General features: G+C 34.8%; 1 protein-coding gene across 2 annotated transcripts in view; it reads left to right on the top strand.

Moving 5' to 3' along the window:
* LOC126739396 (bone morphogenetic protein 1-like) overlaps positions 1-15,694 on the top strand; it is an 85,409-nt gene extending 69,715 nt beyond the window's left edge. For both annotated transcript variants that reach the window (XM_050445062.1, XM_050445063.1), the window contains exons 12-16: positions 3,432-3,615; positions 3,676-3,989; positions 4,045-4,200; positions 15,112-15,363; positions 15,435-15,694. In XM_050445062.1, the coding sequence (XP_050301019.1) occupies positions 3,432-3,615; positions 3,676-3,989; positions 4,045-4,200; positions 15,112-15,363; positions 15,435-15,578 (1,050 nt within the window). In that variant the 3' untranslated portion in view covers positions 15,579-15,694. The remainder of the gene's footprint in view (positions 1-3,431; positions 3,616-3,675; positions 3,990-4,044; positions 4,201-15,111; positions 15,364-15,434) is intronic.
* Positions 15,695-15,743: the final 49 nt, after the last annotated feature.

The following is a 15,743-nucleotide window of genomic DNA, read 5'->3' as shown; positions in this document are numbered from 1 at the left end:
TTTTCGATTAATTTTTTTTGGCATGTCTTTTCTTGTAATAATGGCTGTTCCCACAGCTGGGTATTGGAGGGAATCCATCAAACGGACTGATCGATCGGAAAAATCGATCAAAGGCCAGAACTACGTTTGGATTTTGTATAGTTTCACATAATTTTTTTACAACAGTTTCGCCCAAAGTTCCGCTTCTTTCAACGTCGTCCTTGCCGCAATATACATTTGCATCGTATGTATATCCTGTTTTGGCATCACATCTAGACCATAATTTTATGCCTCTTTTCATAGATTTTTGTGGCATATATTGTTTCAGTGAAGATCTTCCTTTGAAGCCCACCACTCTAGTCAATACTTTGACTTGTATTGTCGGGTCGATATTTCTGAAACGTATATTTGAAGCAAGATAGAAGCTCTTGTACATAGTAAATTTTACTGGCCATTTCTGGCTTGACTGGATTATTGAAATAAAGCTTGGATAGTAAAAACAAACACCTGTTTTTGGATATGGCCGATTTAATGGCCTTGTTTCCCAAAGATGGATGCGACCAGTAATGGCGAAGTTTTGGCACCTTATTGAAACACATAACTAATGTGCAGCCAATAGTAATCAAAATAATTAAAATCTCCCCTGCATCAGTGAAAGTCGTCTGCTATTTTTTATTTTCGTTGTAAATTTTGATTCGCTGGTTTGTAGACTCAGCAATAAAAGTAAATAAACTTCGAGGATAAATTTTAGTGAATATGTCCAGCGGGGAGGCATTTGCAGCAATTGAAGGATGTATGATACATTGACTTTCATTTGGTATGCTAAGTCTTGGGACATTGGTATTTGTAGGTAATGACCAAATTATATTACCAGTTGTAACAGGAGTTTCAGGCTCTTGATCTGAATTTTCAGCAGAAATAACGCCGTCGTTCGGTTAGGTTCTCGTTCGCATCACTGTTAATGTCTCCACTATCTTCGTCCGAAATTTTTTTTGATTCTTTGTGTCTTCTTTCAGAAATTCATAGCGAGTTGTAAGTTTATCTCTGCAGAGTTCTTGTTCAATTTCTTCAATCAAAAATTTAAACTCTTGGACTACTACTTCTTTTCGTCTTAGTATTGCTTCGTCTTCTGCAGGCTTCTTTTCTTCTTCTAGTTTTTTGCACGTCTTCAAATGGCTTTTTAAATTATCGTACAAGTATTTCTTCGTGAAGTAACTATGACTGAATTCTCCGATTTTTCTAAGCTTCTTGTCATTTTCTACAATTGCGTCTCATATTCTGTCTCCCTGTTGGTTTCTCTGAGTAATATATGATGATGTTTTTCTTGAGTTTGAATCTTTCTTTACATTGGTTATAAGTTGTTCTAATTCTCCCGCTAGCTCCTGTTGGCGGAAGGCAATTTTATTTGTTTCTTCCATTGCTTTTTCGATGATGGACGCGGCTGTTTTGGCTTGATTTGCCTTTCTTACTTGACTACTTTGGCTGGCTTGACTGCTTTGGCTGCTTTGATTGGCTTGACTGCTTTGATTGGCTCGACTGCTTTGACTGAATTGTCTGCTTTGGTTGACTTGACTGCTTTGACTGACTTGTCTGCTTTGATTGACTCGACTGCTTTAATTGGCTCGACTGCTTTGGCTGCCTTGACTGCTTTGATTTGAAGATGGAGACGGCCCTTTTTGGCGGTTACTCCTAACTTGACTTGACTGCTCTGCGTGGCTTAACTTGACGATGGGGACGGCTCTTTTTGACGGGTACTCCTGACTTGACTTGAAAATGGAGGCGGCATCGTAGGCGGCCACTCCTTTGGTTTAACTTGAAGATGGAGGCGGCGTCGTAGGCGGCAACTCCTTTGGTTTACTTGAAGATGGAGGCGGCGGCGTGGGCGGCAACTCCTTTGGTAGATGGAGACAGCGTCGTGAGCGGCTGCTCCTAGTTCAATTAAAGGCTCGAAGGACCATGAAAAGATCTAGGGCTCTTCCCTAAACCTTTTTTATTCCCTATTACCCTATAGCAGCCTCACTATAGGATTACAGGCAAGGGTGGCTTGGCCGTAATAAGTTGAGTAAAGAACCACTTGATTGTAGAATTAAATACTGGTTTATACACAAAAATTAACAACTATTCATATCAATCTTAAGATAACAATTCGAGGTAATTATACAAATCAAGGTGAGCATCGTAATCATAATTTTAACTATTTACTAAATACGACCTGGCGAACTTATAGCAAACGTGAGCTTAAAATCCATTGCAAACACCTTGACCGGCTAACATAAACAATTTTATATAATTATGTGTGAATACTTAACGCTACCAAAAAATATAAAATATTTTAAAAATGTCGTTTAGACACTACACTTTTCGCGAAGTTGGAGAATTTCGGTGTGCACAGAGCCCTACTCAAACTCATTCAAAGTTATCTAACAAATCGCTCTTAGTACGTTGTCATAAATGGAGTAAAGTCTTCTTGTAAAACCGTAACTTCAGGAGTACCGCAAGGTTCTCATTTGGGACCGATTTTGTTCTAAATTTTTTTAAATGACATTGGTCAATGTTTCTCTACCTGTAAATATCTTGCATATGCAGATGATCTAAAAATCTTTACAACAATTAAGAAGGTATCAGATTTTCGTGCCCTGCAATCTGATCTTGCAAATTTTGAAAGGTACTGTACCTTAAATAAATTATTTATTAATCCAAAATAATGTCATTCTATACTTTTTAGCAGAATACCATTTCAGACACAAAACAAATGTAATGTCTATCTCGGGGGCACTATCTTGAAGTATGAAGAGTTTATTAAGGATTTAGGTGCGACGTTGAATTCCAGACTGCTCTTCGACGTTCATATAGAAAACATTGTTCAGAAAGCTCTAAAAAATCTCGGTTTTATATCTCGAATTACAAAGGGTTATAGTAATCTAACATCATTAATATTACTATATAATGCACTCGTTAAACCTACTATAGAATATGTGACAGTGGCTTGGAATCCGATGTATCACAAATATATTGACCAAATTGAAAGAGTTCAACACAAGTCTGTAAATATAATAAATTTCCCCTTTAATAGACAAAAACATTTTTTTACTTACTATGATAACTTAAAGTTTTATGGTATGAAGCCCTTAGAGAGTCGTAGAAACAATTTTGATTTAATATTGATTTATAAAATTATTAATAATTTAATAGACTGCCCTTTCTGTCTGGAAAATTTACATATTAATGTTAATTCTTATATTTTGCGTAATAGATCGACCTTTAGCATCTCAAGATATTCTTCAAACTATTTGTCTAACTCTCCATTGTTTAGATGCGCCCGTAGTTTTAATAATTTTTAAGAAACTAATTTGAATAATTATACTTATATTTTTCTCCAGTATGGCTTTATTTAAGCGATACTTGCGATATGTTTCTTTATTGTTTTAAGATGGATTTTATATTCATTTCAGCTATGCGAGTATGACCAAGTGAACGTCTCAGCTTTACTAGTAAACGGAAAGTACAAAGAACTCGGCTCCTTCTGTGGCACCAGAAAACCGAAAATTATAAACTCGGAAAGTAACATGTTGCAAGTGTCTTTTGCCTCAGATGATAGCGTACAACAGACCGGATTTGCTGCAGTATATTTCATAGGTATAACAATTACTTCATTTAAATAATAAACAAATCCCTATTTAATTAAACATTTTTTAGATAAGGACGAATGTGCCATAAGAAACGGCGGGTGCGAGCACGATTGCACCAACACGTTGGGCGGTTTTCAATGTTCTTGTCGCACCGGGTTCAGTTTGCACGAAAACAAGAAAAACTGCATCGAGGGTGATTGTGTTCATGAGATTTTCACTCCACCTTTTGGATCCATCAGTAGCCCCAACTACCCCAAATACTATCCGGCGTCCAAAGACTGCGCATGGCATATAAGAACATTGCCCGGACATAGGCTCAGATTGGCTTTTATGAATTTTAACTTGGAGAGCCATCCCGAGTGCTATTTTGACTATGTGCAGGTAATATATAAGGAATTTTCACAAATAATTTATATTAAAATAATTTTTCTTACAGATATTTGATGGAGATTCATCAAAATCGCCGCAAATCGGACGTTACTGTGGTCCTAAGGTGCCACACCTCATAGTTTCAGCAGAGAATCAACTCTATATGACGTTTAAATCGGATAATAATGTGCATAAAAAAGGATTTTGGGCTACTTATTCTACTGTAAGTACCCTCATCTGTATTAAATCTGAACTTTGAATATTTAACGCTTAGCAATACCGCGGTTTAATGCACTTTATATTAACCTTTTTTACATTGTTGTAAACGAGATGCGAAATCACAGTTATTCCATTTGGCAAATAATAATCTCAGTTACAAACTTCAAACCATCAAAGTATCTTTCTTATAGACAGCATTTTCAACCGCCAAATTACCGGGTACGTTTAAGTTCGGAATATTTTAAGGTTAAGTTATCATTATTTGGCATTAACCCATTTGACCCTGAAACTATATTTTTCCGAATTTGTATATTTTTTTCTTAAAAACGGTCAATAGAAGGTCCCATAAGTCGAGAAAAAATCATGATTTTTTTTTTAATTTCCATTTTTGGAAAAAACGGCGGTCCTTTTAAAAGGACGGTAGGATAAAGGGCTACTATTAGAAAAATAAGTAAAGACTTAAAAATATATGTATATATCTTACAAAATGCTTAGCAAAATACTTAAAACTTAAACTTAACAACTAATTTGTATAATAGTTCACAAAACAGTTTTTTGGGTGAAGACCAACTTCACATTTTTGGCACACAAAATTTGCTTTTTTGTGGCACACAGCACATTTCCGCTGACTCTCGTGATATGTAACTAAATGATCTAGTTTATCGTAACGTGAGAATGGGAATGCAGTTTTTGGCAATTTCGAAGGTCCTCTCTTAGTTGTTTTCCTGTACGTTTGGAGCAGCTGTGTTCCTAGGTCCCTTCTAAACTGAAGTTGGTCAAGAGTACCACTATTATTTCTATGGAGTTGCCACGAGTTTTGTGAGGCCATGTCTACACAGTGGAAAAATAACGGAAAATACCACTTTTTACCTCGTACTGAAACTCTATATTGGCTTATGTTTTGGTCACTACGGTCTACACCTCCCATATTTTCGTTGTATGCCTTGATCAGTTGAGGCTGATCTATATAAACATGCTTTTTTTCAGCCTGTGAAAATCGTTTGACCTTATTTACTGGCAAAACTGAACATGCATTGGTGGCTAAAGTCACAACGCTGTTGTCATTCCATTTGCATAATGCGATTTCATTATCGGCAACACCCCATTCAAATGTACCTCGTCTTTTTCTTAAGAACTGCCGCCGCATTGCTAAATGGAGAATGTGGCATCCGGTTTTCACGTATAGTATCAGTTGCCTTGATGTTCCTCAATTTTAGCTCTTTTAGAAGTGACAAAGATGTGACAAAATTGTCAAAAAATATGTGAAAGGGCTGGTAAGGCATTTTCTGTAAAACATCTGCATATTGGAGAACAACTGACGCTCCCAAACCCAGGTGTTTATATTTGTTCGGAATTGTTGTCGACGCACCTTGGTAGGGATCAAAATAAACAATGTATCCAAGGCGTAGGGTACCTACCCAAAATTTATACCCCCACCTTATAGGCTTGCCTCGAATAAATTGCTCGCCGCTATGTCTCTCAAAATATGGTGTCATGGCCTCATCAAGGCTGTGATTCTCTTCAACTGGGGCATAATCAAAAAATTTTTTATTTAGGCTCTTGAAAAGAGGACGCAGTTTAGAGTACTTGTCTTTTTTATCAAGGGTAGTATTATCACTGCAATGAAGATTACACATTATGAATTGAAATCTATCTCTGGAAATAGCGGCTAATATAAGTTTATTCTGGGTATCGTTGCAATTTTGCCAATACATATGTCGCCTTGGAACCGTTGTATATCCACTGACAAGTAACACCCCTATGAAGCAGTACATCTCGTCTGCAGTAACCTTACCGGGGCGGTTTTTTTGTGCATAAATATTGGTAAAATTGACATTTCTCCTACTAAGTTTTAATCAAAGAACAGCTTGAAAATATTTTCAGGGGAACGATTCCTTTGTGCAGTTCGAACTGATTGCCATTAACTGATTACATAAACGTAGACTCTAAATCTTTATTGAGAGTATAGTCAAACGCCTTTATGTGTTTAAGTCGCCTTTCAACAAAAGTGGACAGTGGTAGATCGTAGTCACTGTCCCAGTCGTCTTCACTGCTGATTAGCTGTTCGTATTCGCTCAAAAAATCAGTGTATTGCTTTTTGAGTGATGGATTTATTATTGTTTTCTTTTCTAAGTTTATTAGTCGGGCGCCTGCTTTGGGTTTCGACCGACCTAAGCATTCCGTATTCTTTTTGAACGGAATTCTTACTATATAACTTCCATTTTTATCTCGAGTAGTCGTCTTGTCATAGAATTCTTCACAAACTTGGTCATCATCTGTCATCTGATTTCTTGATGGCACTTCTTCAATTTCCCAAAATCTTGTCAATTGCTTTTCTTCTTCGCATTGAGCGACGATGCTTATTACTTGAATTCGTCGACTGCTTGAGAGTACAGAGTCAGAGAATGCATCCTAGTTCGGTGTTTTGTTTCAATAGGCCATTGTTGAATTTTTCAGTACCATCTAACATTATAGATGCATATTCCTTGGCCCCAAGTACAGCATCAATTGGACCTGGTCGCATAAAGGTTGGATCAGCCAGAATATCATTCTTTAACAACTCCTTTTCAACTTGGATTTGTTGATTTGGAATTGATTGAGTTAATTTGGGAAGTACTAACATGTTGAATATCAATGCAAAGTCACCTGGAAATCGTGGTTTGATAGGGACATCTATGCACCACTTTGACTTTAGATGATCTCCTCCTCCTACTCCTGATATTTGTGCTGAAATTTTCTTGCGTGGAAGGCCTATCCGTTGTGCGGCTTCTTTGGTGATCAATGACGATTGTGACCCTTGATCAATCAGTAGTCGAAGTATCTGGTTGGTGTTTTGAGTTGCAACTTGAACCAATGCCGTTGCTAGCAGCACACTTTCTTGTTGGTTATCTAAATAGTGGCTGCTGGTGTTCTGACGTATAGCATTATTGTCCCCGTATCTTCTTTCTGACCCTCTTATCTGATTTTGACGTTGGTTAATATTCCTTTCGTTAGTGGGAGCTCTGTCCATATGCAGAAGTATATGATGATTGCGTTTACAGATGGTACATGTTGCAGTACTCTGGCATTTTTTGCCGCGATTATGACTTAAGCAATTAGCACATATTCCTTGGCTGTAAATTTCATTGTTTCGTTCATTTGGAGATAGTGCCTTAAATTTATTTATGGCACTGGAATATGCCATGATTTTGCATTTTACAGAAGGTGCACCCATGATTGCTGATGCTCTTGGTTTTTGATTCCTTTGGTATTGCTTCTAACGACTGGAACCTTCTCTCTAGAAATTCCATAAACCCTTCAAAGTCTTGAATTTCATGAAGATTTATAAGATTTTGCTCGTACATCCTATTGGTTTCTGAGTCCCATTTTCGTTGTATTATACGGGCCCCAGGATTTGGTATCTATTTTTAAATTTTGAATGCCTCGCAGACATTCTTTGGTAGTATCATTGAGCTGTTTTATTATCTCTCCATTTTCTGCCGTGCTGCGTGGTAGATCAAGTAGTTTGTCAATGAGGGTGTATAGCAGAAGCCTCCTGTTCTGGTATCTTTTTTGCAAGATTTTCCATGCTGCTTCATAATTGTCATCTGTTACTGGTAAATGTTGAACTACTTTGGCAGCTTCTCCACGAAGATGGGTCTTAAGTAATTTTTTACATTTGTGATTGTTTCGTTTTCATGAACTAATCGCAAGAACATATCATGAAATGAAGTCCATTGCTCATATCCTCCATTGAACATGGGTAAAGATATGGATGGTAATTGTATCCTTTGCCTACTGATGGCTGGTATAGGCTGTTCCATCAGCGTGGTAGGTGTGTTTAACCTGATCCTGTTTATTTTTTCCATGGCTGTGTTATATTTTTTACGACTTTCTTGGAACCAGTTTTCGGTGAAGTATTGATCAGTGTGTAGTGCTTCATTGATCATTATTTCATCATTCAGCTTTTCGATAGCTTCCTATTTGCCCTTGAGGTCTTCCTGCATTTGTGTACAGCCGAGTGCCGTAATATCTCCCATCGTTTTGTCATTTATTGCCTCGATGGTTTCTGTAAAATATTCAATTTTATGATGCTGCTTCTTTAGTCTAAGAAGCTGTTCTTTTTCGGGTTCAACGAATTGCCATTCTGTTAACATTTTTCTGTAATGTAACGGCAAGCGAAATAAAACCAACCGATCCTCTCAAAGGATATTTTTATTCTCCCCAACACAAAATATTTTACCATGGTCACAAAGAATTTATCTGGCCGGCCCCTTTTCTTATCGCACAACAAACAAAGTAGGTAAAAATACCCAAGAAACGAAGAACATGTGGCTCGACCCTTTTCTAAGGAAAACTAAATAAACGTATTTACAAGAAATATTTAATATAATACAAGTGGTATGATTATTTTAAATTAGGTAGGTACTTAAATATTAATTACTAATTAAACTTAAGCTGGAGGATGAATTGTGAAACTTCATCACATTCGGCCATCCTGATAATGCTTTGACGTCCTCATCTTCTTGTCTCCTCCCTTTCGAACCCAAGACCTATATAAAAAAAAAAACGAAAAACCAAGTAATTGCAATTTAATTGCTTAGATACTTATTGATATTTTATTGATGTTCTTTTTATTTTAATTTACCTATTTCTATGTACACATTATTTGATTATGTATTTTTATTTTTGTTTGTTTTTATTTTATTATTATTTTTTTTTATTATGTATTACTATTTTATGTGCATATTATTTATATGCATATTTTTTTTTTATTTTACCTTAAATTAAACTTACAAAATAATACACACCCATTTCCATTTTATTTTATGCTCTTTAGAGCTCTTCCATGGTCTAGAATATAGGTTTTTATATTATGCTCACAAAGCTTTTTTTTTTTTTTTTTAATACACACCCATTTCCATTTTATTTTATGCTCTTTAGAGCTCTTCCATGGTATATATAGGTTTTTATATTATGCTCACAAAGCATTTTTCTTTTTTTTTTTTTTTTTTTTTTTTTTTTTTTTTTATTTAATGCTCCAGGGCTTCTTTATTTTAAACTAACTTTCCAATAAATCTAATAGTTCGTCAGTACTATCGATATCACTATCAGATTCATCTTCAGTTATTGCACATGCATAAAACCTTCTCAATTGGTCGACGGGTACTGTAGCGTTATATTTTTTATAACCCTTCATACCTTTTAATGAAGAAATTTCATATCGGTCATTACCCTTAACTTTAGATATTTTATAGGGACCTCCAAATTTAATTGGCGTCTTTTTTGTAACTTCTTTTGTTGACGTGAAGCTACCACTCCACAATACCAAGTCACCAACTGAATAAGAATGTGCAATCTTTCTTTTTTTATCAAATGTTTTTTTTCATTTTTTTGGTTTGTTTATCCATATTTGCTTTTGCTGTTTTATGATCATTCAATCTATTTATTGAGCTACTACCACATTTATTTTCCAAATCGACATGTTTTGGAGATTCAAAACCAAACATAAGTTTGCAGGGAGTAAATCCTGTGCTCACATTTACAGTATTGTTTATACCCCACACTGCATCTGGAAGCACAGAATACCACTCATCCTCCTCATTGATACTAGCATTTATCGCAGATTTCAATGTCAAATTATATCTTTCTACCTGACCATTGGATCGTGGTGAAGAGATACTATTTAATATATGTTTAAATTGATATTTGAGCGAAAAATCTTTAAAATCTTTACTAGTAAAAGCTTTTCCACGATCCGAAATGATCCTTTTAGGTACTGTAAACATACTAAAAAGATCCTTTAAAATATGAATAGCTTCTCTAGAGTTAGTAGTTTTTGTTGGACGAGCAAATAAAAATTTGGAAAAAGAATCCACTATCATTAATATATAACAAAAACCACCAGGACTTTTAACATACGGACCTAAATGATCGATATGCCATGTATGCAAAGGTTCAGTAGGCTTATCAATGGGATGGAGAAAACCCTGTTTTCTTCCATATTGATCTTTTTTATATTCACAATCTATACAAGAATATATATATTTTTTTATAAAACGGGTCATGCCTTTAAACCAAAATTTACTTTTAATTAAGGACTTACACTTTCGATATCCCATGTGCCCAATTTCATCATGATACTTTCGTAATAAATTAAACCTTGCAAATTTAGGTATTACCAATTTTTCCTTTTTATCCGCTGTTACTCTATATACTCTATTATTTTTAATAGTATATATATTTTTTAATTGCTTATCACAATCTTTTTGAGCTAACTTATTAAATATTGTTTTTAGAGTGTCGTCTTGATACTGAATACACATGAACCAATCATCAGAACTAATAACACTAGATATGTTACGACTAAGTGCGTCGACGTGTTTCATTTTATTTCCAGGTCTGTGCTTAATTTCAAAGTCAAAGTCCTGAATAGTTAGCCACCAACGTGCCACACGTGGTAGCATGTCACGTTTGGTGAATGTAGAACGAACAGCAGCACAGTCTGTTACAATTGTGAAATGCATTCCTACCAAATAAACTCTAAATCTTTTAATGGATTCCACTATCGCAAGTGTTTCTAATTCATAGGAGTGATAATGCATTTCGTCTTTAGATGTCATTCGACTATAATACATGACAGGTTTAAAATTGTCTGCATGTTTTTGTAATAAAATAGCAGCTATACCCCTACTACTAGCATCCGTATGCAATTCAGTTTCTAAATTTGGGTCATAGATACAAAGAAGAGGTCTTGAGGTGAGTCGAGTTTTAATATCATTAAATGCTTTATCCTCAATAGATGACCACTGCCATTGACTGGATTTTTTTAAAAGATTAGTCAATGGTGCTACAATAAGTGCATAGTTTTTAATAAATTTGCGGAAATATGAACTCAAACCCAGAAACTGTCTCAATTCGTGCAAATTTTTAGGTTTCGGAAAATTTGATACAGCTGAAATTTTATGTGAACCCGGACGTATACCATTTTCGTCTATTTCATATCCAAGATAGTCGATGCTAGTTTCAAAGAAAAAACATTTTTCTATGTTTAGTTTTAAATTTGCAGATTCTAATAATTTCAAAACTGTTTCCAGCATCTTAAGGCCTTCCTCAATCGTTTTGCAGGAAATCAAAATATCATCTAAATACACACTAATATTTCTGTGATACAGTAGGTCAGAAAATAGATTATTCAATAGTCTTTGGAAAGTTGCTGGCGCATTTGACAATCCAAATGGCATACGTAAGAATTCATATTGCCCGTCCTGTGTCACAAAAGCTGTTTTACTTATGGAATTTGATGAAATCGGTATTTGGTAATAACCCTGTGTCATATCTAAACTTATAAAATATTTTTGACCTGCAAGACGACCGATTTGGTCCTCTATATGTGGAAGAGGATACCGATCCTTCACAGTAATAGAATTTAATTTTCTGTAAACAATGCATAATCTATGATCACCATTTTTCTTTTTTACCAAAATGGCTGGACTCGAATAGTTGGACCAAGATTTTCGTACAATTCCATTTTCTAGCATTTCTTTAGCTTTTTCACGAATAATATTTTTTTCATTTTCTGAATAGTGATATGGACGATAAAATATGGGTTCTTTTTTTTCTAAATTTATTTCAAATTCTATTAAATGTGTCACGCCTAATTCAGAACTGTTTTTAGCAAAACAATCTTGAAATAAACTCAACATTTCATAAAATGTTGTTAAATTTGGTTCTTTTAAGACTTCTAGATTTACTTTGACATCCGATAAATTTAAAGACCACAAACATTGCATTTTACTTTTAAAAATATCGTTTAAATCTAAAAGTTCAACGTTATTAGCTCTACCTAAAATTTTACCTTTATACAAATTAAGTTTGTTTGTACCTGTATTAGTAACATTAATAAAATTATTTGAATTGTTTATGAAACAGGTAGGAATGGAATAGTGCTCCAAATAAAAATCTTGATTTTTTGCTGAAATAGATAAACATTTAAGGCTATTATGTACATTAACTGGTACTAAAGAGGTACAAAATGGTTCTATAGAAATATCTTTTTCTAAAATGAGTGGATACCTAATATTTAAATTAGGATTTATTTTATTTAAAATAATTTTTCCTCCTTGAATGTTTAACATTACCTCCTTATTATTAATTATAGGTTGACCAATTATTACCTCAATATTACCCATATCAATATCTACAAAATGTAAATCTGAGCTAATAGTAAAAGTACTAAATTTAAATTGCACAGAACTTATCCCCTTTGGAAAAATTATATTATTACCAAACCCTTTAATAAATATTTTAGAAGGTTTTAATTTTATATCCAGTTTTTCTAAAAGAGAAAAATTAGCTACGTTTACCTGACTGCCTGTATCTAAATAACCTTGGCAACTAATATTGTTTATGCAAACATTAATATTATAACTATTATTTGGTACTTGCCTCTGCAAAAGCTGTACTTTGGCTGGATTTAAATGCCAACAATCCTCCTTTATGTGTCCTTTTCTGCCACAGTGCGTACATTCTTTTGGCTTAGATTTAACATTGGTACAACTCGATATTTTGAAATCCTTGTTATTTTTGTTTGACTCGCCACTTTTGTGTAATCCCGAGGGTCCTGCATTAGCATCCCGAAAAAAACAGTTTCGCGACAAGTGCCCACTTTTTTTTACAAACGAAACATTTGATATCCGTGTGACCGTGTGACCGTATTTCACGTTTTAAAATTGGCGGCGGCGTATTGTCCAATTTGCAAAGAAATCCCTGAAATAGTTCTTCCGGAGTTTTAAAATTAGATTTTGCTGTAGCTTGATGTTCAATAGGAAGCCCATCAATAACACATAAAGTGGCATTTAAATCTGAAATATCGCATTTTCTTGTTAACACACACTTTGAATAAAAATAGTGAAGCATCGTCTCATTCGGTCGTTTTTTTCTTTCAATCATTAGTTTTAAATTATCCATATAATTTTCGTTTGATGGAAATGCCTTTAATAATTCAGTTTTCCAATCCGCCCATGATTTATCATAATCTCGTAGACCATTATACCATATTTTGGCTATACCTGCTAATTTAGATTGCATAAAAAACGACTTTGTAACGTCATTCCATTGGTATATCTGGCCAAGTTGCTCAATTTTATTTAACCAATTTTGGGAACTCATATCACCAATTTCAGGATCAAAAATCGGAACAATATCACTTTTTGTTAAATTAATATTGTTATTTGATGTTGCATTACTTAAACCACCAGGATGAGGATAATTTAAAGGTTGCTGCAACGGCTGCATTTGACTCATGATTTCACCCACCTTTGTTGCAATTAATTCTTCAATCCTGCGTTTTTTTGCTTCTTTTCTATTTCGTCGGCTAGATTTAGCATCCGCGCACTCACTACCCGAAGAACAATCATTTTCTTGGTCACTGTTAGTGTTCCGATTAGCTGACACAGCCCTTTTCAACTGTATGTGGCTAAATCTTTTGTGTCTCCGCGATTGTGACGATGCACTACGATTATCACTCTCGCGTTCATCACTTAAATTTTCGCGGTCACTCATAGTTACTGCTAAATTAGTCTATTATTTATCGCGTGGTAAATAACTGTCTAAAACGACAAACATAAAAAAAAAAAATCCGTTCCACTTCTGAATTGTAACGGCAAGCGAAATAAAACCAACCGATCCTCTCAAAGGATATTTTTATTCTCCCCAACACAAAATAGTAAGCTTCGTATTTTACTTTTATTTGATCTTTATAATTTGTTGTAAAATACGGGATTGTTGTGTTTTCAAAGATAAGCAATTTGCTGTGATTTCTGATGATTGTTTGCCATATGTCATCAAGTTTTTCTAATTGATCAGAAACGTTTTTGGCGGTCTTTCTTAATGCGCTATCTTTTTTGAAGTTTGATGCTGCTTGAACAATGCTTTTTCCTAATTCTTCTTGAGCAAGGGCAAGTTTGTTCATCTCCTCAATCCTTGGACGTTTATGGAGTCTGAACAGATTCAAATCAATTGCTTCCGCTTTTCCTCACGCTTCTTCTCTCTTTGATTCTTGTTCAGTTTTCTTCTGACCATAGATTCCTGCTATTCACTGCTATCTTCTCGAATGTATTTCTTGATGTTACCCTACTCAGTTCAGGCAAACAATACACCCTAGCTAGATTTTTTGCTCGAAGGACCAATGTTAATACTGGTGTCTTACACCTTGATTGATTTGTTGCTAGTACGTCACTGGCAGCATGGTGACGAGTACTGCGGGTTGTCTTCGGGTATTGATGGCGTGGTTTTGCAGGATGTTAAATGAGACACAACGTGATCGTTAATGCTAATTTTATTAATTTCACCTAGCGTATTTAGAGTAAATACAATAGTCGATTCATCACTTTTAATTTACAATGGGTGATTTGGTTTTAGTAATAAATGTAGGTCAGGCGTAATAATGCAATAATGCTGACTGGAAGGTTCATTGATATTAATTTAGGTATTTTATATACTATGCGAAACAATTTGTACAATATAAGATTTTAACAAAATTTAAACTAATGGCGGTTAGACAACCACTATAAAAATGGCGGCCACCAGACAGCGATTATTTCTGGCTATGGTGGTCATTTTCTATCAGCAGTCCAGGTATATTTATTAAGTTCGCGTATAAGCCTCTCTCAAATTATCATGAACCATATGCGCAATTCCAAGTCAGTGGTCACAGAGAATCAGCACAGACGTAATCTGTATTAAAATCAATTGTTTTGGGATCCAATGAGATGATCAATAGTCGAAGTGTTAGAAATTAATCTAAATATCTAGGACTTATTTTAAAGGAGATGTTTCGACTTTAAGTGGCCATCATCAATTTTTTTAACTGTGTTTCATCGCTTTGTTTTCTATATTATAGTGGAAAATTTAGATGTAACATTTTTTTTTATAGCAATGCGGTGGAATTTTACAAGCGAGCCAAGAAAAACGCCAGATCTACTCGCATTCCAAATATGGCAACGCCACCTACCCGGCTATGGAGTCATGTGACTGGTTCATTATCGGCAACGATGGCTATAACGTCAAACTGACTTTTAAAGTTTTCATTCTGGAAAACGAGGAAGACTGCTCTTATGACTATTTGGAAGTGTTCGATGGGCTGGACAGTGGAGGAAGCAGTTTTGGGAAATTTTGTGGAAATCAGGTAAAAATCTTTTCGTGAAAACTGCTTCGATTTTTATGAAATTCCTTATTTTAAATGAAATTTTATTGTAGACTTCCCAAGAGTTGACCTCCACCCAGGAAGGGATGGTGCTAAAGTTCAGGACAGATGACAGAATAGCGGGACAAGGATTCATATTGGAATACGAAATGGTCGAGAGCAGATACAGCTTGGAGGAATATGACACTCTCGATTAATTTTGGTTTTAAATTTAGGTGCTTAGGACTTTGTGATAAAACAGTTTTAAATTTATAGGCTTTCTTGTGAGGTGTAAAAGTTTTGTAGTATAGTTGTAAATAAAATATTATTTAATTTTTGTTACTATTCCTTTTGACCTTTGAAGTTTTGTTGAAATTTTTTAT

Source organism: Anthonomus grandis, chromosome 8, assembly GCF_022605725.1.
Source record: "Anthonomus grandis grandis chromosome 8, icAntGran1.3, whole genome shotgun sequence".
Lineage (NCBI taxonomy): Eukaryota > Metazoa > Arthropoda > Insecta > Coleoptera > Curculionidae > Anthonomus > Anthonomus grandis.
This window is presented reverse-complemented; position numbering and strand designations above follow the sequence as displayed.